The sequence below is a fragment of the Schistocerca americana genome, chromosome 2 (genome assembly GCF_021461395.2).
Source record: "Schistocerca americana isolate TAMUIC-IGC-003095 chromosome 2, iqSchAmer2.1, whole genome shotgun sequence".
Lineage (NCBI taxonomy): Eukaryota > Metazoa > Arthropoda > Insecta > Orthoptera > Acrididae > Schistocerca > Schistocerca americana.
In genome coordinates, this window is record NC_060120.1 from 290626048 (window position 1) to 290652128 (window position 26081).

Consider the following 26081-nt stretch of genomic DNA (forward strand, 5'->3'; position numbering starts at 1 on the left):
TCAGTCTTGTGGAACTTCCTGTGCTATCCACTAGGTCATTAGGAACGATAAGGGTCCTATAATGCTCCTTTGGGATATGCCTGACGCTGCTTATATGTTTGGAGATTCCTCTCTATTAAGATAGGTATGCTGTGCTCTATTGGATAGGAACTCTTCAATCTAATCACAAATTAAGTCCAATCTTCCATATAACTCAAATCTACTGGAGGGGGCTATACAGCTATACAAGTAACACCAAATAGGTAAATTTTTGGACCACGTGGGGTGGGCTGACGCTACTATTTGAAGTCATGATATCCTCAGACCACTCCATGCATGGGGCATTTGGAAATGTTGTCTAGTGTTTTTACAGTCTTTCCTTGGTGATATTATTTTGTAGCTCTAGTTACACATTTGCTATCAGATCATTTCAGATAAGGGAACTGAGTTCCTCTAGGCAGTATTTTAGGTCGTATTTTGTCTTTAATAACATCATTCTTATGTTAAAAGTGGGGACACCATTTTATTTTTATAGAGTCTGTTAGATTCAATGGCCTAGCTTTTCATTGGAAGCTTAGAAGGCTGCCACAGCCGAGGGACCTGGTAACTTGATCCTCCTGAGCACCTGGTATTTTATGATGTACTGTATGTACAGAACATGTTGAGCAAATCAAGCTGTCTGCTCCTGTTTTATAGAGTTTATATGTCATTGTGGTTTGATTATGTGGATATACTCTTCTAAAATTAGGTAACAAGATAAATGATATAAAACAACACAGTCTGTATTTTTATTGACATTCTACGGTGTCTGGTGTGATGTAAAGAATTGCAATTTCTTGAAAGTGTGTATGGTATGTAGCAGTGAGACATTATGGCAGAAAAATATTACTATGACTCCTAATTGTTCTCTGAGAATGTTCCCTATGATACTTAATATGCACTGCATAATCTCTGCATCTGGAAACACATTTCTGTCAATCTATTTTTTTTTATTTTCTACAAAATACTATTATTAAAACTAAATTGTAAGGAACTACTGCATTGTTTTTGTGCCATTTCTTTATTTTTCTTGAAATGCAAAAAATGTCTCAGATGTTTTTCCACAAATTGGAAATGTTTCACTTTTTCCAATAAAAGCAACTTCTACAAGTAATCAAGGACAATGAAATGCAATAAAATTTCTTGTATCACATGATCAAAATGTCTCCAAATAGGATACTTCTTAAAAAGTCAATACAAATTTTTTTAATGTCACAAATGATCCCACAGCTATAAATATTTGACATATCATTTCCTATACAGTCTCCAATACTTGTAATTTTTGTGACGCTTAATATTGTGGAATTGAATACAAACACGTATCTAAGTTTACTCGACAGTAACATTCATCTCACAGTTGTCCAGTACAGCCAACCAGCATTCAAAAAGTAATCCCACGTATGACATTTTGTTATTACTCTTCGTACATAAATACTATTTATTATTCATTCTCTCAAAAACCAGAATTTTTTATTGAAAGTCCTCTGAAGCTTATATACGATATCATACCACTGTTCTAAATGTTGAACTCAATGATCTCTTCATATTTTACAGAGATAATGGTGTTTTCATAAATCACTTTTTCTTTTTTACACATAAGTCTTGTGAAGGTATTTGGTTCTTCTATGCCATTTCACAATCAACGGTTACACACACTTCCTTGGAAATCCTCATTTACCACTCATTCACAGGTAGGAGTTGTCACTATTATCCATTCACTCGATTGATCAATCCCAAAGTATTCTTCTGAACCTTGTAACCTGCATCGTTTCTCCAGTGACTGAGGTTACCTCCTACGAGCCCACCACCCCCTGACATAGAAGAGCCAGTTGCCGACAGCCGACCGCCGCACGCAGCATCACAGCTCAGTCACCTGGTAGGGGGCGTGGGCTGCCTCTCAGTAGAAGTCAGAGGACTCAAGCGTCTTGCACTGCTTGCTCAGAGTCGCGTACTGCCCATGGTTTGGTCCAAGCATTGCAGAGGCTCCGGACCCGTGCTCGTGCCCTCCGCCGCCTGCTGGCTCATGATGGGAACCGTGCTGGGACTTTTCCTCGCGGGAACTCCGGCCATCTCTATAGAGAAACACGTGCAAATAAGTTAACACTGCAACTTGATTTAGCACATGGACCATGTAGATATTTAAGCATTCTAGGCATGCTAATTTGTGGTTTTGTTGCTTTATAGTGTTACCTGTTTAACAGTTACACAAGTTATGCAAGAAATTGTTGGTGTATATACAGGAATCACCCAGCTTCTGTTCAAGATCACAAACAAACAAAAAATGCAAATTATTACAGAGTAGTCATACTGTGATGCAAGGAACAAACAAAAGTGTCTTTCTTTTTTGGGTTCCTCTTTCCACTTATTTAATGCTGCAGTATTGTGAAAAAAAGGAAAATTTGAGGGGGAGACAAAGTTGAAGGGGTGGGGGTGGGGCACCAGAGAAACTTTCCTTCCCATTCTTGGGTGTGAGTGATCTGCCCTTCCTTCCCCAATCCATCTCTCTTTCCTCTGCCGAGAAAGGAGCTAATGGTTCTGAACCCTATGATAGTTTCTTACACTTTTTTGTATACACCAACAGTACTAAGAATTTTGCCAACTGAAGGTGAGTATTGGATGGCAATTCTATCTCATAATTTTACAGTATTCTCATATGTAAATCACCCATTTGTAATTTAAAAAAATAGCTATGCGAGGAAAATGATCGCATCCTCCTATCCTGAATTGAAAGCTGATTTTCTTATTTACAGAATTGTCCACTAGACTACAAATGTTTTGTTTTATTTTTTTTATTTTTTTTAGTACTGATGAAGCAACATTAGTCAAACTGACTGAAATAACTGAAAAATGGTAGCCATTAAGTGAAGTAGATTGGAGAAATATCAAAAATATGTCACAATGATTACACTGCAGTAAATGCGTGACACGTAGTATGCTAATAGAGATACAGAGAGAGAGAGAGAGAGAGAGAATACCAGTGCAGTCAAATGTTGCATTAATGCTTCAAGCACTTTAGTTGGAAGTATATACACTTTACTTTTTTTTGTATGTAACCAGATTCATTTTAAACATTTAATTTTATATTTCACCTGGGACATGTTCATTTAATTATTCACTGTAAATTACTTTCAAGACTAAAAATTACCAGGCTAGTAAATCAGACATTATTAAGACCAGAGTGTAAAGGGTAATGAGGGCTGTCATTCAAATACTTGTGGGACACGTGCATAGTAAGTGCAACTGTTAATCAACTGCATGCAAAAATCAAAGAATGATTGTAACCAGTAACTAGATTGAACAGACTGAGAACACTTACAAATTGTCTAATTACAAATTAAAACAAATAATAATGCTACATTTGTAAATACATTTATGTTGCATTACACCAAACGAGAAAATAAACTTAAAAAGAAAAGCAACGACATAGAGCCATGAAGCTATGTAAAAAAAATAAAATAAAACAAAAAATAAAATAAAACAAAAAATAAAAAAGATGAAACTTCTACATGTTTCACCAACAATTTTGTCTGTCAGCAACTGAAATGGAGTGACCTGTTCTTTGTCATGTGCAAAGAAACAACTTTTTGCATGCTAAAGAAAGCTATATACGTTCAAATAAACAAATGGCTACTCTTATTGGTTAAGCATACGAGCCTGTTCAGTATCTGAATTTTATGGAATAAATGTCACATGTGGGCTTTAGGAATTGTACATTGACAGACATCTTTCCAAAGGGTGAGTGAGGACACTGACAGTCACTTTTAGCACCAGCACATAACAAGTGGCTTGCTAAGTCCAACCAATTTTTAGAAGTCTAGAGATTGTGTGCTGCCATCTTCCTGTGAGTACACCTACATCCTCTAAGAGATACCTCAGGAGATATGGAATGCATCACGTTCCATCACCTTACATGGAATTAAACATCTATCAACCCCTCTAGATGGGGCCTCAAAGAAGATGCATTGATCTGGAGGGCGTCCAATGATTGCGAAGATGTAGATGACTTCCAAAAAACACTGTTACATTATATCTTCAAATATTCTCTTGAAAGTGACTGCACTATAACTAATTAACTGTTGAGAGGCACTTTTTTAATTGTAAGCAGTTTTTTGGCTTCTTGGACAATGATTTTCCAAATGCTTCTCACAATAAATACAATGGCCTGGTCCTGTCAAGTAATTTCAGATAGTTTTCCACTGCACAATATAGATGAACCACATATAGTAATGTTAACATTGTTATAGCTGAATCTGGAAGTCATTAATGCCAAATTTGATGACTATGGTGGGAATTTCAGCAATTTGTTTGGATGCACCTCAGTTTCTCCATTGCTAAAGCCACTTTCATTGTCTTGATGAGCAATAATGTTCTTATTTTGCAGTCCAGTCCTTTGCTCTTTCTTTCATCCATTGTATGCTAATCAGTAATGTCTTCTGTGTCACAGAAAACAAAGGCCACAAACTTTCTAGCACGCAAAATCAGTTGCATTCTTGTTAAAGTAGTCCAAACATGGCAGAGTGATTACTTCTGCATTTTGTGGCACATATCATGAACAAAAGTGGAAACATAGCTAAATGGAGTATCTTTGTTTGCCCTGATATCACTCCTCTTCCGAACAAATGCTAACTTTTTATTCTTGTTTGCAATTTACTTCCGAAATGCAATTATCTAGTTAATATCAAAATTATTTCAGAGAATATGTTTTCCAAATTATTGCCATGCAGACTGTAATTTACATTAGAGGAATTTTTATTTTACAGATTAACTTGACACACAAAGTTCATTGTGCCATTTGCTCTAAAAATTCTGCACTACTTTGCTCTTTGTCACAGTGTGGCAGTGGCCGTTCATCCTGGTGGACGGCTGGTTGGTAGTCATACCGATGTAAAATTCTGTGCGATGGCTGCAGACCACCCTGTGGCACAACACACAGCTGAACACAACATGCTTGATTTCAATGGCTGATTCGTAACCCGGGCCTTCCAGATCCTCCCATCCACCAACAGCATTTCTCAACTGTGCAGATGGGAGTTATCCTAACAACAAATTGTCCACTCCTAAAATGATCCTGGCCCCATTCTACGATAACCTGCCATCCCCACATCGTCCATCCATAGTTCCCACCCCCTCGTCCTATCTCGTCCTCCCTTTTCGCTTTCTCTCATCCTCTTTGTGTGCCTCTCATCCTCTTTGTGTGCTGGGCTCTGCCAATGTACCCACCTGTCCTTTCCCTTTCCCTGCACTTCTCATTTTCAGCTCCTCTCTTTTTCACTGCCCAGTTTTCCCCAACTCATGACCCTGCACATGGCAGTCTAGCCCTGCTTGCCCCACCAGACAGCGCTTTTCTCTCCCTCCACCTGCACCCTTCTCTTCCCCCCCCCCCCCCCCCTTTCCCTGGTCAGAGTTACAGGTGGTAACGGTCATGTGTGCAAGAAGTGCACTTCCTTGTGTGAATGTGTGTTTTCTTTGTTGAAGAAGACTTTGGCCAAAAGCTCTAATGTGTAATTGTCTTTTCATTTTGCCTGTCTGCAACCCAATGTATCATATTTATGGTGTGTAGCAATCTATCCTCTTCCTAATATTGTTGCTATTTCAGTGTGGAGTTTTAATTGTTTGAATATGTGTAAGTGCTATTAATCAGATTTTATGATGTGGGCAAAATAACAGAAAAAGTAGAACAACGTTATTGCGTCAAATTTTGTTTTAAGTTTGGTGATTCTCAAGTTGAAATAATTTTCAAGATTCAACAAGTGTTTTGGTATGAAGCAAAGGGCTCCACATAGATAAAAGAGTAGTAATCACTTCAAAGATGACCACTGAAAGGGTACAGATATCATGTACTTGAAGAATCAGATCTACCCTCATGTTCTTTTGCTACAGCAGAGCAACATCACTGACAGGAATGCTCCATTGTTCTAGAAGGGAGATATTGGTTCCTGGATATCTTTTTGTGTGGAGTGAATCAGTTGAAGCTTAGCAAGCCTGCAGGTCAGGTCCCAAGAGCTCATGCTCCACGCATTGTGTGTAAAAGTGAAGTATTTTATTGAAAGATTATACTGAAAGCTACATCAGAGTTAAAATGCAAGTAGAATGCATATGTGTATGAACAAAGTGAGATTTTGAAGCTCAGATTTTAATTTCATTCTGAGGGAATTGTTATGTAGTGGAAAGGCGATCATGTAATAATGAATCAGCAATGGTAAACTCATACAGGCTTGTGATAACTGAGTCAGGTAGCATTTGCAGAGTGAGTCTCTGCCCCCGTTAGCTGAGTGGTCAGTGCGGCGGAATGCCACGCCAAGGGGCCTGGGTTGGATTCCTGGCTGGGGCAGGAGATTTTCTCTTCATTATTAATAAAAATATTTTGTAAGGGAGAGAATTGTTGCACAGTGTGGGATAATATGGCATGCATTTTAGGCTCATGGTCAGGACTTTAATTATTGGTGCATGTTCCTTGGAAGTAATTTCACCTGCTACTTCTGGCTATATATTAATGTCCAATGCCTAATTTTATTAACCAGGCAGACAACAACAAGAATAATCAACTTTAAAATCAGTAAAATAGAAGGGCAGAGTACATTCGTTGACCACTGACAAGACTGAGATGTTTGTATCTTCAGATGAATGTGTGGAGAGAAAAATAAGAAGCCAAAATATATTTGTCATTTGGTGATAATACCGAATTGTTCAATCTTCATACACTGGAACATCCACTACAAGAAAGATGTTGAGCTGAACCACGGGATAAGAAAGGATCAAGGGGATGCCACATCACATTGAACAGCACCCGGAAATAGCAGAAAATATATAATGTAAGTGTTGGGAGTTAATGTAGGCCATTAACAAAAATTATTGCTGTAGAAACAGTTAAGTCGTCCAGCTGGGCAAGAAAGTGATTGAAACTGTTTGAAACAAAAAAGTGTATTTCGGAAGTTTTAAATACTGATAGAAATTGTGAAATCTTCAGGATACATAACAGTAAATTTAAAATTGAATAAATTGAGAGATAGCACAGCACAGGAAAGTACTTTTAGTAGGCCATTAAAACAACATAATGTGCAACTAATAAGGTGCACTACTCTGGCAATTCCAAGAAAATTGCAAGAGAAGATTTATGCATCTATTATGTAGCATATGTATCTGTGCATTAGAATTCATGGTGATCAAGTGTTTGGTGTTCAAGCTTCACAAGATGAACATATATGAGGCGACAGTTTGACTTCCACTCAAAATTTAACTATTAGTCAATTTTTTGCATCACTGGTCATATTATTTAATTTGTATGGCCTTTGAGACGCAATCCAATGGAGAAAAAAAACGTGTACTTGCATAAAGTTTCACTTTATGTTTTCCATATTTGTATGACAAATACCGTCCTGCAGCATCCGTTGAGTAATTTGTTGCTCTTGTGGCCTGGCATATTATGACTTACTTTATTATTGATTGTGAATAACATCATTCGCATAATTATTTATCGATGTTTGAGTTGGGCTTTCCATGCCTGTCCCTTGTCCTTGAAAATTTAGCTACAAATCGTAAATAGTCAAATAACATGAAATTCACTACATCTTCATGAAAATGTGTGTACATTTTTTATTATATTAGCTCTCAAATCTCATATAAATTAAATAATGTGACCAGTGATGAAGAAAATATAGATTAAAACAATGGGTGATAGTGAGATCCAAACCGTTGTCTCCACCATGACCTGCTTGGTATGCATGCACACTAACTGCTTTACCACAGTGACTTCCTATGCCTGGTACCTTTGCACAGTTGTATCACAAACATAAAAGACACTAAAACTTCTCTTGCAGTTTTCTCGGAATTACCAGAGTAGTAGTACATCTTACTACTTGCACATTATGTTGTTTTCATGGCCTACTAAAGGTGTACAAAGCTTGAAGTAGATCTGTGATCACAAAGTCATGGCCTCACCTTGTAAGACAAGATGCAGGCAGGCATACCATAATTAATCTCTCTGACAGACATCCGGATGAGGATAGTTAATTAGTCAATGAAGATCTTTGCTGAAAAGCTAAATGTCATACCTACTCCAAAAGTGCTATCAGTGGCAGATTACATGAATTCTCCGGGGAACTAATACCTAAAAAGTTCAACAGTTGCTTCATTGACTGAACTTTTTAAACACATTCTGACATTGAATTATTTTCTGATTGAAGGAAAATGTTATGAACAAACTGATGCCATGGCAATGGGTAATCTGTTATCACTTGTTGTTGCAATCTATATGTAGAACACTTTGAAACAAAGGCACTAGAATCCATCAAGTTCAAACCGACATGTTTCTATCAATACATGTACGACATGTTTGTTGTGTGACCACATGGAATGAAATAAACTTTAAGAGTTCCTGGAACATTTAAACTCTATCAACCCTTAAACAGATTCATGATGGTATTTGAAAAAACTTTCATTGGGGTGTTAGCCATGAGAAAACCCCAACAAGGTCCCTGGGTTACAGCATATATAGGAAGTCAATGCACACTGACCTCTATCTCTATGCCTCACATCATCGTCATCTGTCACAAAGGTATCTGGTGCAAAAGATTTGGGAAATCACTGTATGGAAATGACATGTGGATGATAAATGACTCAGACAAGAAGAAATTGGAAGCTTTTGAAATGTGATGCTACAGAAGACTGGTGAAGATTAGATATTTAGATTGAATAACTAAATCAAATTGGGGATAAAAAAATTATGACACAATTTGACCAAAATAAGGGATCAGTTAAGACAAATCATAAGGCACTGAGAAACCATCAGTTTGGTAGTAATTGAGAGATGTGTAGGGGAGAAAATTGTAGAGGGAGATTACACTAAGCAGGTTCAGCTGGATGTGTGTTGTAGTAGTTACACTGAAGAAATGAAGAGGCTTGCACAGGATAGGCTAAAATGGAGAGCAGCATGAATCTAGTCTTCAGACTGAAGACTATAACAACACATTTCCTTTTTTTCATTGGATATTTTGCCACATTCCTGTTCTTGTAATACCATCCCTTTTTCTACAACATAGCGTCTTCCTCCCACTTTGTTTCTACTAATTTTTTCTTCCATGAAGCTCTTTCTTTCACCTGTACATCCACCACTTGCCTTTACTACAAGTTTTTTTTTCCTTCTATTGCTTCTCATAGACCTTGTATGTAATTTTATTCATGGGCTCCTTCACATAAATGTTAATAATAGTTCATATCAAACAGCACAATATGATAAGAGCAACTGTTCGTCACACAAAAGGGGAGAAGAAAATGTTCTAATTGTTTTTTTGAACTAAGAGACATTTGACACAGGACAACGCAGCAAAAATGACTGTAACACAACAGTGGGTCTTAGCATCTGGAAATGACAGTTGCCAAGTGTTTGTGAGTTGTACGTGTGTTTTTGTTTTGTTTTGTCTACATCTGATGAAAGACTTAGTCCAATAGCTGATAATATCTAGCAGTCTTTTCAAAGTTCATGTCTGTCACTCAGTGTAATGAGCAGCAATATAAACTTTTCATATTGTTGCCATTTATCCTGGATTTTTCATTATTTGTGGAACAACAGTTGTTTCAAGGCACATGCTGTATTTTAGACATATTTGCCTGTGGCAGGTGATAGAGCTCCAACAGATGTGCTGTAATAATTTAAAACAGCAGTTAAACTGTACCAGTGTTGCTACTATGTCCTTATATCATTTAAATAGTGCGAAACATAGTGCGAAAGTGGTTATTCATCCATCACATAATTGTCATATCGTTGCCCCAAAATACAGGGTGATTCAAAAAGAAAAAAAACAGATTTGTATTGTTTATTACAGACAGACTATGAAAGATAGAGACACATTGTGAATATCACTGGATAGAAAGTTTTGTGTTCACTCAAAATGATCACCATACATTGTTCAAGAAACATTGAAATGGCAGTTCAATTCATGCCACATGTGAATCACCAGATTCCTGTTTATTGAACTGCCAACTTCGACAATCAACAGTTGGATTTCTCAGCTCTTGAACAGTACCTGCCATAGGTGGGACAAAGACTTTGTCTTTTATGTACTCTTTTATGTATAAATAGACAAAATTGCAAGCTGTGAGGTGAACTGGGAGACCAAAAGCAATTAACAAGATCTTGTTGCCTACCTCTTCCAATCCAACATTGTGGCATGGTGTTGTTAAGATAATGCTGCATTCAAGCTGAAAGTGATGTGAGGGCGTAGTGATGCATAAAAATGAAATCATTGGAATCTTTGTGTAGTTAAGGAAACAACCAATTTTGCAGCATGTCTAGGCATGACATTCCTGTCACAGCTTCCTTCACAAAAAGGAAAGATCTAAAAACTTTGTGAACATAAATGGCACAAAACACATTCAGTTTCAGGGTGAGAGTCTTTCATGTTTGATGATAAGGCCACGATTTTGTGACCCTCGAACTCTCACAATATTTCAGTGTACTTCACCCAGTAGATGAAATGTCGATTCATCTGAAGAGAACTGTCATTTGGAAAAAGTGTCCTCTGCCATATCCTGGAGAACTGAAATGCAAAATTCATACCTTGTGTTATGGTTACCAGGACCCAGTTGCTACAGTTACTGCAATTTGTAAGACTTCATATGCAGACATCATTTCAGAACACACCACGTGTTGCGTGTGAAAGTTGAAGTTCTTGCTCTGCATGTCTTGTGGACTTCTGAGAGCTACAAATGTACATATCTCAGATACTCTCTACATTTTCATCAGATGTGCATGGCTGACCAGTGCCCTTCCCTTTGCATGTGTAACCAGCTTCCAAGAATTTTGTGTGTCAGTCATAAATCAGCTTGTGCAGAGGCAGCTTCTTGTTGAATCGATAGTGGAACACACGTTTATCTTGAATAGTGGATTGACTTTGCACAAATTTCAACACAAAAAATGATTTCTCTTGTGGTGTAGTTTCCATGTTACTACAAACAAACAACAGCACAGCTGTGTCAGATCTTTGGATCTTCCTCTATCCAGTGACAAGCACAATATGTTTCTATCTTTTATGGTTTGTCTGTAATAAACAACTGAAATCCACTCTTTCTTTTTCAATCAGCCAGTACAAAACAACAACAAGTAATACAGTTTTCAACATCACAGCATAAAGTGAAAAGTCAGATAAATAAGAAGAGTGACAACTTGAGAGAGTAAACTAAAAGATGGAGAAGTGTCCCTCTTTGTGTGACAAAAAGAATAGTTGTTCTAAAGTTCCTTAAAATTTGTAGCTACCAGTTTAAAGAGAGTGTGTGCAGAAAAGATACTACGAAATAAGATATAATAGTGAGAATCTCTTTAGAACAATCTACAGAAATTTTTGTAGGCTATACACTGAACAAAAAAGTAAAGAATTGAAAGCAGTGGTTTGTAGATACTCATATAAAATTTCTTTCAGTATTGGCCTACACAGTACATACCATGCTTTATTTGAAACTGCAACCAATATAAAAGGAGAACTTAAAATAAAAATACAAATATTAGAACTACAATACCAAGAACTAAACAGAAAAGGCAAACTGAACCATGCATACAGGACATGTGGGGAGTAGTAGTGGTGGGGGGAGTTTCGCGGCCGGAAGTAGCCTGTGCTGCCATACGACCCTTGGCTCCTCAGAGTCCTTGCAGCGATAGCCTGCGAAGCGGCAGACGGCGGCAGGAACGGGTCTTGTTCGTCCACCTGGAGGTAGTCTCGCCTGCAAACAAGTGAACATTTAGCACTCACTATAACTGCCATCACTTACATTTGCAAACAGTTAGCAGAGTGGTTAAAGTAAGGAGTGTAATACAGTCTGTTAAACTACAAATAATTTGTCACATTTTTAGTACTCAATAATGTATTGTCATAATAATCCCTGTGGATAATGACAATGTGAAGCTAAATGCATTGGAAAAAGAATAAAATTGTGATGTGTTTTGAAACAAAGGCACTGGAATCTGCCAAATTCAAACCAAAGTGCTTCTAGAGGCAGGCAGCAAGTACACCTGATAGCAAAACTTGCAGCATCTGAAGAAGATGGCTGGATCAGTCATCCAAATCTTGTGTGTAAAATGGAAACGACAACTTGGCAGAACACCTGGAAGCAAGAGGCCTGTGCCTGGGGCAAGAGGGTCGTCCGCCCCCCCCCCTTCCTCTTCCCCCCCCCTCCCTCCCCCATCCCTCCCCCCTCCCCCAGCTTTCAGGGAAATGAAAATGATTTGAAAGTTGGTATTACTTTTTTGCAGCTACTTAAAAGTTGCTATTCGTCTTCCAAAATATTAAAAATACCCCCATACCCCCACATCTAGCCCCCCCTTCCAAACTATCATATGAGCGCACTTGCACCATTAATAAAATTATGAGACACTTTGACTGACCAGTGCTCATCTTCAGGAGACAAAGCTCTTCGAAATGCCGACAGACACATTAAAGTATAAGAAACTTCAAACTTCTGAAACTATTGTTAGCTTCTTCTTTGGGAAGGAATGAGGGATATGTTACAGGAGGTTACAATGGAAGGCCAAGTCACTCAGAGGAGAGGGACTCTCCTGTTGAAAGGGATTAAGAGTACATGTACCATTGCTAAGAAGATAAGATGAAAGGAAAGTGATGTAATTCCTAAGGTTTTCTCAGCATAGTTAATTACTGGTATGTCTTTGTGTTTCAGGTCAGGCTGACAATTTCGTTTTGCACAAAATACAATAAAGACAACATTAATATTGTGTGTCTCTCTCTACAAATTCTAATAAGAGCAGCTTTACATCAATGTATCACATGAGAGAACCATTTGATGTTTGTCTTTGGTATTACTCAGCAGAATGTTTCACTTTTATGAATTTCATTAATCATGGACAGTCCAGTTTCTAATGAATATTGCCCCTCACATTTTTAATCACCAACATCTTAGATGAGACAAAACTAGTTAGACCACACATCAATAAAGTAGCTATATCTAGATCATAGAAATAGAACTTATTAACATTATCTGAATGCTCAGAAGCAGATGAGTTAAGGTTCCAAAGACATGGCCATTTGAAAACTGGTTGGTAAAGTTACTACTTTTACAAGTAATTGATTAGGCATGATTCAGTACAACACTTGTTTTTCAGTTCCACTCACTAATAGCAGAAGAAATTGCTTGTGTAATCATTGACGGGCTCTCTTCAATGTGATGAAGTATGGCCTCTTTTTAATTGAGGCAAAAACAGTATGTCATGGAATGGGATGTTGTAAGGAATGATCTTGATGATAAAGGTGATAAGCAACTCTTCCGTTACCGTGAGCTTCATCATCCAGAAGAATCATATCAGTATATTCTGCAAATTTGTATTCAATCATCTTGCTTTAACACTCACAGACACTGAATGAGGTTTGAACCAGGTCAGAGAGGTAGGACAGGCATCAAATGAAATTAGCTGATCTGTTGTAGGCACCGCCCCACCATGAAAACCCTGTTACATACCTAGAAAACATGTTTTCAATGGCTGTAGCACTGAAATGGCATGTTTCCAGACATGGGTTCCTATTCAAAATATTATGTACTCACTCCCCTCTACAATTCCTAAAATTTTGTAATGGGAATACCCAAACACCCTGTAGTAATAAAATACACACAGCTTAATTTTTCATACACTTAATGACATTCCCGTATTTTGTTGTGATGTGAGAGGGGTGTGGTCATCAAATATGTCAGCAAAAGATAATACTGACTGTTCAGTGATGTTATACTGCTGTTATTATTATTTCCTGGAAGTGGGGAACAAAATTGCTATGAAAACTGTATTCGTGTTAATAAGACAGATGAGGTTTCCAATACAGTGAAGCTCCATGTAATAATATCATACCTTTCACAGCTTTGGCAGTGAGACTTCTTGACATTTGGAGTATTTTTAAGCACTTTAAGTGTTTTTGGTGAAAAATGACTTATTAGTAGAGCAATTGTTAAAAAGCACTACAACAATGTCTTCAATTCAGTAATTTAACTGCAATAAAAGTGGCATTAATAAGCAACTGTTTCATTGTAATGTTTTTAGTTCTTAGTAATGAATTGTAGCAGTTTAGATGAATGAAAAGGCTTTTTCATCAAGTTGTGACTAACTGACAAACTGAACAGCCAAATCTGACATATTAAGTGCAGCAATTTGATAACTTCTGTCTCCTGACAAAGGGATTTTCTTAAATAGAAGCAATGCTCCCTTTTTTTAAATCTCAGTGCTGTAGAAGGAAAAGAAGGAAGATTAGACTTGAACGTTCCATTGACAATGTGGTCATTAGAGATGGAGCACAAACTTGGATTACAAAAGAACATGGAAGGAAATTGGCCATGCCCTTTTCAAAGGAACCATCCTGACATTTGCCTGAAGTGATTTAGGGAAATCATGGAAAACCTAAATCTGGACAGTGATTTGAGAGTTGTTCTCCCAAATCCAAGCTGAAGATGAGCCAGTGCTATTTTGGCAATACATCTTGTTCAACTTCTGAGGATATTTTTGTTCCATCATTACAACTACAAGCAAATGTGTGTTTTTCTCATCAGACACATTTCGCTTTGCTGAAGTAAGACATTATCAATAAAGTGAAATGCACCTGGTGAGGTAACTATGCATTTGCTTGTATTTTTAACAGTGGACCAAAAATATCCCTCAGAAACTGTAAAGCAACTATGAACAGTAAGGCCACACAAATGAAGAAATCTTGTGCAGTTCATTGTATCAGTTTCATGTTTGCAATACTTCATTCTTAACTTACCTTTTTCTAATGTATATCCATGTATGAGAATCAACCCACACCAATACTGTGAAGAAAAATCCTGCAGAAATGCTAGCCACCAGCATGAATGTTAATCCATACCTATAACAAAGAACAGAACATGAAAATTTTCACTGGTTCTCTATGTGTCACAAAAGGTACAAGGGAGGGAGGAGCAGATGGGTTGGATCCCCCTCATACTGGGCTATGAGTGACCTGGCCCTTTCCTTTCTAAATTTTCCCAAACTACCCCTCCTTTCTTCCTCCTTGCCTTCTTGAGGAAGGAACTAACGGTTCTGAATGCTAGGAATAGTTTGTTCACTTTTAAATGCTACTATCAGCAGTACTGGGATTTTGCCTCCTTGAGGGATGTGATGGCCAGTCATTCCCTCTCTCTGTGATTTTATGAAAAAAATCCTCGACAATTTTTAGCTGACAATTTTCAACATGTATACAGCATCAGATAATATGAGTATTTTCATGTATTCTATTAACAGAGTGCATCTCTTTGCCCAGAGTCCACAGCATATGACCCAGAAAATCTATAGCATATTCAAAGAAATATGCTTCCACTGCATATACCTAATACTTTGTGCCTATGCAGCTATCACTTAGTAACAATTTTAAAATCGTGGTAGCACTTACATTCAGAGAACAAAACTGGAAAAAATTGTTCTTGTTCCTGCAAAATGTAATTAATTCAGGATTTCAAAATTATGCTATTTTATTATTTATGTCTTAAGAAATATTGCAAAAATACTGTAGGATGCAATTTACTGTTTGTTCTTAGCGAGTCCCTGTACAAGAAATAAAGTACTGAAACTGTACATTATGAGGTGCTAAATAGGAGATAACCACTCCCTTGATTGTCTGGAAACTGATTTCCCAATGAGAACCTTCTGCTTGACATACTAAGCCCCTTTATGAAATGTTCCTCAAACACATGGCTCTTCTACCAATGACCATTTCATTTCTCAGTGATAGTGCAGTTAAAAGACCACAATTTCATTACTTTGAGTAAATAATTTTTGGCTCTTCATTTTTGAGAGCACAGACAGATCAAAGTTGCATTCATGGTATCCAGTATAGTTCCTTCCATGTTATGCCACAAATTTCCATGATCTGACATGCTAATGTGCCATAAAAGTCTGGCTGTGACATAGTGTAAAATTGTAAGACACAGAACAGCTGGTTGGCATTTAAGAAAGTGGAATCTCAGTATTTCTGACAGATACATTTAAAAGTGAAAAAACTATTCCTAGCTTTCAGATGTGTTAGTTCCTTGCTGAGGGAGGAAGGAAGAGTTGACCAGTTATTCCCGGGTTGTGAAGGACCCAACTGTTATTAAGTCAAAGTGAGACAAAAATGAAGGCATAGGTGTCAGAGACAGTAGGAGGCAAAGATGGTACAATGGTAACCACTGTGCCAGCTTTAGAGTAGAGATCATAGAAGGAATGACTGAGAAGTAAAGATAGATTGTGCAGAAGAAAAATGAGTTCGGGAATGAATGGTGCATAACAAACTATGAAGAAAAGAGACAAGGAGATGGGGGTAAAACCTAAAAGACAAACAGGAGGTAAGCTGACTCTAAACAAAGGAAAAAAAGGAAGCAAAAGAAAAAGGAAAGGAAAAAAGAAAAAGTAGAAGTAAAGTAAAATGTTTAACAAATAAGGAAATACTATCAACAAAAAAATATGGGAAAGACTGTGTTATAATACAGACAACTATATAACATGTTTCATGAACATCATTTATCCCATGAAAAATATTTTGTAAATGTAGCATTATTAAAAATTTCTCTAGTAACATTAACTACTACTTACAGTCCCAAGTCGCACAAGCTGTTGGCAGCAGAGACGTACTGCTGGTGGAGTCGGCGGCAGTCCACCATAGCCGTGAGGCCAGTGACGAGGCCTTCAACGTGAGCACGCTCTGTGATCAGCATGTCAAGAGGGTGCAGCTTGCCAGCATCGTACAGTTCGCGGGCAATGCGGCCAACAAGTGACAGGCCTGCACCCATTGCCTGAACTGCCCTTTGCCCTGCCTGGAGGCGCTGGGAGAAGGGATTTGCTCGTGAACCTTCACACCGTACATAGTACGTGAGAATTTCTGCCTGTGTAGCGCCGGGGGCTTCTCTCTCCAGAAAGGCCTCTGGGGCCACACACAAATCTCCCAGGGCCTGATACAAGGACAATTTTGTTACTCAAATAGAAGAAGAAAATAGAAAACAGCAAATGAATATAGACACAAATCCATTTTTTGACAGAATCAGTATTCTCATTTAAACATGTTCATAACAAAATGGAGGAAGACAGTCTGTGAATACCAACTGATAGTTTACTGTATGATGAAATCTGCAAGGTAGTTTACCATTTGTAGAGAAGAACATACATGAAATGAGCAAATATTAACAGAAAAAACACTTCCTTATTCAAAAGAATATTGCACCAATATGGGAGAAGCATGATTTCTTACTTTAAGCATACTAAAATCTGCAATCTCATAGTCATGTTGGACTACAGTCAACCATCCCACCATTTGCTTCCTTTCTGCTGCTGGCACCCCTCACCTCCCCTTGCCCCATTTCTTTTGTAGGCTTTAATTCCCATCAATATCAATTGTTGTTGTTGTGGTCTTCAGTCCTGAGGCTGGTTTGATGCAGTTCTCCATCCTACTCTATCCTGTGCAAGCTTCTTTGTCTCCCAGTACCTACTGCAACCTACATCCTTCTGAATCTGCTTAGTGTATTCATCTCTTGGTCTCCCTCTACGATTTTTACCCTCCACGCTGCCCTCCAATGCTAAATTTGTGATCCCCTGATGCCTCAGAACATGTCCTACCAACTGGTCTCTTCTTCTCGTCAAACTCCTCTTCTCCCCAATTCTATTCAATACCTCCTCATTTAATATTGATTACTTGAATGCTAAAAATCAATTGAAATTTTTTCACTAACAAAATGTTTGGGACCTCTGCAGAAATGTTAGAAGTAGTCACTCAAAAAAATTCTAACAAATTCTTACCACTGAAGAAGCAAGATATATAGAGGCCATTATCCACGAAATAATAACAGCAAACAGGCCAAATACTGAGAACCTGGAAAAAGAAATAAATATTTTTGTACCAAAACAAGGGAAGTTATTACTGAAAATTATGTGCATTTTTTATGTTTATTTCCTCAAACTCACGTTATAAGCGCACAACGGGAGTGTCTTGCAACTCCAAACAATAGCACCATGCAGAATACCAACAGTACACTAAGAATTGCCATTGTCACAGGCCACCTGCAAAGAAAAACAGAATGTGTGGTGCAGTTTGTTCAAGAGTACAGGAATAGTATGTTCTCTTACTATCATTTCACATGAGAATGAGTATTAAAGTCCTAAAGAATTATTGAAGTGCAGTAAAAGAATTTTTCTACACAGATGCAGAGATTAATTACAAATGTAGACAAGTGCTACATCTACATTTTGTTGACAACAGGAATCATTCAAAACAATTAATTATTGAAGTAGTTCATTAAAACACTGCGCACTGCAGATTAAAATCAAACAAATCTGTGGTGGAAAAAGAAACTGATAACAAAAAGTGACTTTAATATACCTTGCTAAAAAGGAGGGATTTGTATATAGAATAGAGGTATAGTAAAAACCTAGCAGTGCAATTGTGATGAGCAGGGCACTGTGTGGTTACTTATTTATTTATTTATCATATGGCAATACATATATGAAGATTACAAAACTACTACATGTCAACATTTAAGCACAGCTCTCCAGCATAAAATAACACAAAAAACAACAGCTATACATGGATATAAAGGTCTTTTATGTATTTTATAGCATAACTCATCACTGTGAAGATATCTTCAAAAGGACTCTTGAGGGCACGTGCGAGACATGTCAATACAACATGAGCAACTGTCTGTCATTCCACATCACAGTCACAGGATGGTGATGAAAATTTGCCACACTTGTAGAGAGTGTCTGCACATTGTCCATGGCCCAATCGGATGAGGATCAAGATAATCCAAATTGCCCAAGGCTGGTTGAATCCAGGGGATTTCTTCTGGATGCAACGCAGCTCCAGGCATTGTGGGGAACAGTTTTGTTGCCAGCAGCATTTCCATTCATTGATGAGACTGAATTCTGGCTGTGATGAGAGTGGTATGTTCTGATCTTAGTCTTTTTCAATTTGTAGGGAATGTATTGTCCATTACTGGAAGGTCGATGTTATTAGCAATCTCTGGTACTCAACGCAATAGTGTACTCTTCTGTCTGATATCAGGAGGCGGAATGTGTCTCAAGGTAAGTTGCCAATATGTGGGAGTAGATCATACTGACCCACTAACAATGTGCATGGCCTCATTAGGTTGTATGTCTATCTTTTTAACACGTGGGCTATTAAGCCATACAGGTGCACAGCACTCTGCTGCTGGGTATACCAAGCTGAGTGCTGATAACCGGAGAGTGTCTGCTGAAGATCCCCAATGAGAGCCGCAGAGGTTATGGAGAATATTGTTTCTGGTTTTGAGCATAGCAGATGTTTGTGTAAAGTGCTCCTTAAAAGAAAGTGTCCTATCTAACATGATCCCAAGGTATATTGGGTGCATATTATGATGAAATGTGTCTCCTTCAAAGTAGTCACCAAGGGCTGTGTGTGGCAATCTATTGGACAGATGAAAACATGAAACTTCTGTTTTATTTGAGTTTGGTTGTAACCTCCGTTTGTGGAAATAGTGGCTTAAGATATGTAGATCAAAAGTTAGGATTTCTTCAGTTCTTTCAAAAGTTTTGTGTTGGGTAGCTATTGCCCAGACATCTGCATAACCAAACTTTCTGAACTGTGTTTGGGTGATATCAGATATATATGGATTAAACAAGAGAGGAGCAAGAATGGATCCCTGTGGTAAGCCATTATTTTGTACTTTTGGGCAGCTAGTGTCTTTTTCTATAGTTACAGTAAATGTTCTTTCAGTTAACATATTGTTCATTAGTTTAATTGTCCATTTGCATGAGACAAGTTGCAATAATTTATAAAGCAGTCCTTGCCCCCAAACTGTGTCATATGCTGCACTTAGATCAATGAAAGCAACTGGTGTTTTCTGCCTCATTTGGTATCCTGGTTCAATAAATATTGTTAAAGATAAAACTTGCCATTCTGGAAGGAATCCAGCTTGCTCAAGAAGAAGGTTCAGAAACATTACTGGCCTAATGTAATTATATAGAATTCTTTCAAGGAACTTACAAATAGTGCTCAATAGTGTGACTGGGCAGTAGTTCTTAGGCTAGTCTTGTGCCTTGCTGGGCTTGAGTATTGCTATGATTTTTGACTGTTTCATTTTTGTGGGACTGAACCAGATATCATAATGTCAGAGAAAAAAATCAGCCAGTCATCTCTTTGTTTAGTTCCCACTATGCAGAAGAAATTCTGGGTGAATTCTGTCACTTCCCCCGAGTCTTTTCTGCTCTTAGAGTTTTAAGAGCAGCAGAAATTTTGGGTATAGAGAAAGTTCTTGAGAAGTCAGATTGTTCATTCGTGTTTTTTTTTTTTTTTTTAAAGCAATGTAAGTGTGCAGCTAATGTATCTTATATTAATTTTATCCGTTGGTGCTCCTGATGTGGACAGTAGATGTGGATGTTTGAAAATTGAGTGCCTCGGCAGTCTCTGTCCACCTAATTCATCTGGCTGTATTGAGGCTATCTGCTCTATCCAGGTCCCCACTTTTCAGAAATCTATGATACAGCTTATCAGTAGTTTCATTTCAACCTGGAATATATTGCTTCCAGTAGCCACTAGGGATGGCCTTCTTTCCTGCAGTTATAATAGCTCCAATGAGCCTCTCATAGCTTTTGCTTTTGGGGGAATCCAACCAACACATTTGTCCAGATTTTTAGCACATACATCCCACTTTGCTTTTCTGAAGTTCCATCTAGGTCATGGAAAAAAATGAATTGAGTGGTATATTTGTCCATATTTCAATTAAGATTGGACTGTGTTGGCTGTGTGGGAAGTCTTGTTATACCAACCATGAACTTTGGAGAGGTAATTTATTTTAATTTGTTGTTACGAAGCATAGATCAGGATTATACTCCTGTCTCCAAGCTGCTGATGTGAACATTCCTTTATCCTTTTCATCAAACACCAAATATAAGCTATTGTCTTCTGCCCAATTTACAATGGCTCCACCATTTCCACCACTTTCCTTATATTTCCATTGAGTATGATGTCTGTTAAAATCTCTGAGATATACGAAGAGGTGCTGTGATACCAGATGACCAGCGGAGGCCAAGAGATAGCTGGGGGTTTTTATACATTAATTATTGTTAGTTCTCCTATTTTTACTGTAACTTCTTGGCTGTCATTGAGATCAGATACAGAGCATAGATGTGCATTCTTGACTGACGATCATACGTGTGCTGCCACTCTGTAAGCATGGTGGTACGTTGCTCATAGTAATTCAAAGCCAGGAATTTTTCTTCTCTAATTCATTTGTTCTTCATTTTCAGTATGAGTTTCCTGAACAACAACAACATCGATGTTATATTTTGATAAAATCTTCTGTAAGATTTGGCATTTTGATTTACTTATGCCTTCAATGTTGATTTGACATATCTTGATGACCGGTCCAAAGTTTACAGCTGGAGGGTCCTGAGAAGAACTGTGTGAGTCTATGTTTTGTGACAAATTCACTTTAGCCAGGAGATCTTTGAGATTTTCTGGCTGCCTCTGCTTCTTGGCTTTAGATATTTGCCTTGAAGTGACTGTTCTGTAGCACTACCCAGAGAACACATGTGACTTATGGAATGTCACGGATATGAACCATGTGATAAAGGAACAGGAACCATGGAGAGTTGGTGGCGGAAATGGTTGGTATTTTTTATATTGGAGGGTAGGTTGTGGGTAATGGGCGAAAGGTGTTGGTCTATGAAAGAAGAAATTCTCTCAGTGGAAGCACAGTAACTGCTCACAAGGGAGCATCCCGGGTGGTTGGGTTTATGGTCTTTAGGAAGCATGTGATAGGTAGGAATGTGGGGAGTGGTAGGGGTGAGGAGAGTGATGGATTCTGGGGAGAGTTGGTTGATTGGCTGATTTGGGGAAAGAGACCAAACAGCGAGGTCACTGGTCCTATCGGATTAGGGGAGGATGGGCAAGGAAATTGACAGTGCCCTGTCAAAGGAACCATCCTAGCATTTCCTTGAAACGGTTTAAGAAAATTAACAAAAACCTAAATCAGGGTGGCTAGACACGGGTTTTAACCATCATCTTCCCGAATGTGAGTCCAGTGTGCTAACCCCTGTGCCACCTCACCCTCCAGGGAGAGGTTCTGGGATGGGTCTAAGGATCTGAGGAGAGACTGGAGATCCTGGTGGATTTCTGGAAGGGGGTCACTGTGACAGGGTTTGAAAGTGGATGAATCTGACAGCTGGCAGAGTCCTCCTTCCACGTAATCCTTGTGGTTCAAAACAACAATGGTGGAGACTTTGTCAGCAGGTAGGATTATGAGGTTGGGGTCAATTTTTAAATGGTGTATTGCAGTTCTTTCTGCAGATGTAAGGTTAATTTGCATGTTGAGATGTTTGAGGAATGATTGTGAGGCAAGGTTCAAGGTCAAGAAATTCTGGAAAGTTAACAGGGGGTGATTTGGGGGCAGTGGGGGTGGATGATGGTCGTATGGAGGAGTGAACTGAGTCAGGCAGGGTTCAACATTGGTCTTTGGTTGAGTCTGATTGGAGGGGTTGGTAGTGGAAAAGTGTTTCCACTGTAGGGATTGGAAGAAGGAGAGAAGGTCTTTGGTCCTGCATGATTGAATTTGAGGGGTGAGGTAAAAGGTGAGGCCTTTGGAAAGGGCTGATGCTTCTGTGGGGCTAAGACTTTTGGAGGAAAGGTTCATGACTGTGTTTTGAGGGAGTTTCCGAGGATGGGGTAAATGTAGTAGGTCTGTGAGACAGAGTTAGTCAGCTATGAAGGGACATGGGAGAGGTTTGGAGGTTATTGTAGAGGTAGTGTATAGTGGTAGTCCAAGGTGAGAGTGAACAGGATGGAGAGGTTTTTGAGGTGGTATTGTGCATGTTGCTCTAGTTCCTGGAGGACAAGAGTTTCAACATTTGACATGGAATCCAGGAATTTGGGATTGTATAGCAGGAGAATTGTGCAGATGGAGAGAAGGTACTGCAAAGGGGTTTGAGCCTGATTGATATGGTTTTGCAGGACTGTGTTGGTAAGGGTTAAGGATTGGCAGAATCTGAACAGATGACTGTCCATGCTGAAGAAATGGTGGCAGCTGGGGATGGGTAATTTGATGGTAAGGCCATTTGAGGAGAGTCCATAAGCCAAGTAACAACACAGGAACAGTATGTGGGCCTGGTTCTGGCTAGGTATAAGAAAACTTTTCTGTATTGACACAAAAGGAAGGAGCAAGGATCCGTAGTCGAGGATGAAAATGCCTAAAAATACATGAATAACGTAGAATTATGTTCAGAATTAAGTTCACATATTATCCTTTCCATTATAGTCTTGGCATTCTTAGAAAGCTGTATTTAGTTTGTTTAAGATGGTAGTAATTCACAATGGGTAAAAAGAAGAAAATTATCTTAGAAAAAATTATTCACTCATTGTTCAGTATGTTGGCCTTGCTCTTGGCATTGTGTTACTGCTTGGTTGTTAACTGTTCCTGCAGATTCTAAATCCCTAAACAGGAGAAGACACTTTTTTTGTAGATTCTTTTTTTTTCCTTACGATCAGTTTTTACCATGTATCCTATGGCTATAGCTATTTACTTCTCTGCCAGTAGCTTCTAATATTAGGTTTTCCTTATGAACATATTGATGCATTTTCAATTCTTTTGTCAGTGCTTTAGACATTGTACTTTATTTGTTTTTTGTATTGTAATAATAGAGTGAAACAATTATAAATACTCACAGAGACTTCTGAGCTAATGACTACTATAAACTTGATGAAGCATTTAATATTTAGTCCAAGTGACACTAACTATGCAATAAAGATATCTCTCTTAATTCTAATGTGCCTTTCTACTGCAATGCTCTGTGGTTATATATTGTCATTCAGATTAACTATGTTACCTTATATTTTGGTTTCCGTATGAATAGTGCTTTACAAGTACTTTGCATTTTACCATTTACTGCTAATGTGGCCCAATAACATTTTTTTTTCCATTTCAGTCCCAGTTCCTGGTGGCAGTTACTATTAGCTACTTTTTGAAAAGTTATTTATTTTGTGTGAATAATAACATTATGAGGATTTATATTTTACTATTTACTTGTAATATGGTGCAAATAAACCATTTTTCAACTTGGGCTCACTGTCTGGTTGGCAGTTCATGTGAGCTACTTTTTGTAAAGCTGTTTATTGTATTCTGTACACACTGTTGGGTATTTCAACTATTTATATGGGCACAATACAGTGCCACTGACCTTATCCATTTACACCTTCTGATGGCGAGTGATATCAGTTAAGCTTTGGAATACCATCCTGCTATCAATTAAGTTCAAATACTGATGAGTAATACACATGAGTCCATACTCTGTATGAAGACTTTGTTCTTATTTTTGGTGTGTGTACTCCTGTACTTTATATAGCACCTTTTGTAAAATTCACTTTAACTGATGCGTTGTTAGGTACATTGGTAGTGCTGACTGCATTCTTCCTCAGCAGATATTACTGATGATGGGCAGAGTGTGAAATGCAGCAATAAATCATTTGTGAACAGCAAAGTGTATAACTATCTCAGTGACCTATTCAGTAGTGAATAAAGATCCAAATAAGAAGCAATCTCCAACAAAAGCCTTAGAACTACTTAATCATGTGGAAATTACACCAAGCATAGCACTCCATTTCAAAAGCACAATTCTTAAAGAAAATGAAAAAGCTGTAAAATTGCTTAAAGGCTCTCAACTCTCTGGATATGATGGTGTATCAAGTTACTTTTACTTTACTTTACTTTACTTTACACGTGGCTAAGGCCTTATCGACCATACACCTGCTCTACGAGCCTCTTCCAATTATTTCTATCCAGGGAAATTGTTGTCCAATCAGAGTTGATGCCCATCCTAGCTGCATCTTCCCGGATATTCTCCATCCACCTAATTCGAGGTCTTCCTCTTCTTCTCTTTCCTTCTAATTTCTTAGTGGATGCTATTTTGGGTAGTCTGTTCTCCGGCATCCTTGCTACATGACCAGCCCAGTTCAGTCTTCTCTTCTTTAACATTTCCACAGTGGTACTATGTTTGTACAGCTCCTGTAGTTCTTCATTTTTCCTTATCCTCCACTCCATGACATTTTCATCGAAGATTGGTCCAAATATTTTTCTTAGTATTTTTCTTTCAAATATCAACAGTTTTTCTTCATCTTTTTTCCTGAATGTAATAGCTTCACATCCATATAATGCTACTGGTACAATAGTTGACTGATAAAAACGGATTTTGAATTCAGTACTAAGTGATCTCATCCTTAAAATTTTGATACAGCTGTAAAAAGTTCTATTAGCTGCTGCTAGACGGGCGTCTATTTATATTTCTGCTCTATTGTCTCTGCTAAAAAGACTCCCTAAGTACTTGAAGTGGTCAACTGCCTTGAAAGTGAGACCATTTACGGTCAGTGGTGTATTCTTTTGGAGTTTTTTACTTATGACTAGATATTCTGTCTTTTCTTCATTCACATGAAGTCCAGCTTTCTCAGCTATTTTGTAATAATTTTGCATCATCCTGATTAATTCAGCTTTTGAAGTGCTTATTAAGGCTACATAATGGTGTATCAAGTAGGATTTCAAAATCATGTCCAGACTCAATCAGTCACATTTCGTGTTATTTGTGTGAACAGGCAATGCAAAGTGAGGTATATTTGGTTAGACTAAATCGTGCAATAGTGATGCTGGTTCATGAAAGCGGGGCAATGAATATAATATCCAGCTATCAGCCCACTTCTCTGCTGCCAATGTTCACAAAGGTATTTTAGGGAATAGTGTATGACAGGATTTATATCTGCACTACACAAAATCACTTACTGACACCTACACAGTTCGGCCTTCACAAGGGATTCTACACAGGTAGAGCTGTGTTTAGTGTAGAGGATGACATTCTAGGTGAACTAAATTTCAGAAGGTATCCAATGGGAAACTACTCACTGATGATGTTTGTATCTGACAACAGGGAATTATTTCAGACAAATTGTGATGTTCACAACTGTGACACAGAACAGGTCAAAAATTTCCACCAAGGCACTACAACTCTCACAAAAGTAAACAAGAGAGTTACTGACCCAGGTATAAAAGCATCAGCAGAAAAATGCTCCTATTGGAGCACAAAA

At 38.1% G+C, this 26081-nt stretch overlaps 1 protein-coding gene across 2 annotated transcripts in view; it reads right to left on the reverse strand.

Moving 5' to 3' along the window:
• Positions 1-1462: 1462 nt before the first annotated feature.
• LOC124595736 (protein tweety) overlaps positions 1463-26081 on the reverse strand; it is a 178387-nt gene continuing 153768 nt past the window's right edge. The window contains exons 5-10 of one of the 2 annotated variants that reach the window (XM_047134612.1): positions 17948-18043; positions 17783-17855; positions 16586-16941; positions 14763-14864; positions 11638-11730; positions 1463-2090 (exon numbers count right to left, since the gene is read on the reverse strand). In XM_047134612.1, coding sequence (XP_046990568.1) covers positions 1916-2090; positions 11638-11730; positions 14763-14864; positions 16586-16941; positions 17783-17855; positions 17948-18043 — 895 coding nt within the window. In that variant the 3' untranslated portion in view covers positions 1463-1915. Of the gene's footprint in view, positions 2091-11568; positions 11731-14762; positions 14865-16585; positions 16942-17782; positions 17856-17947; positions 18044-26081 lie in introns of both variants that reach the window. The other variant, XM_047134611.1, reaches the window with a different exon arrangement.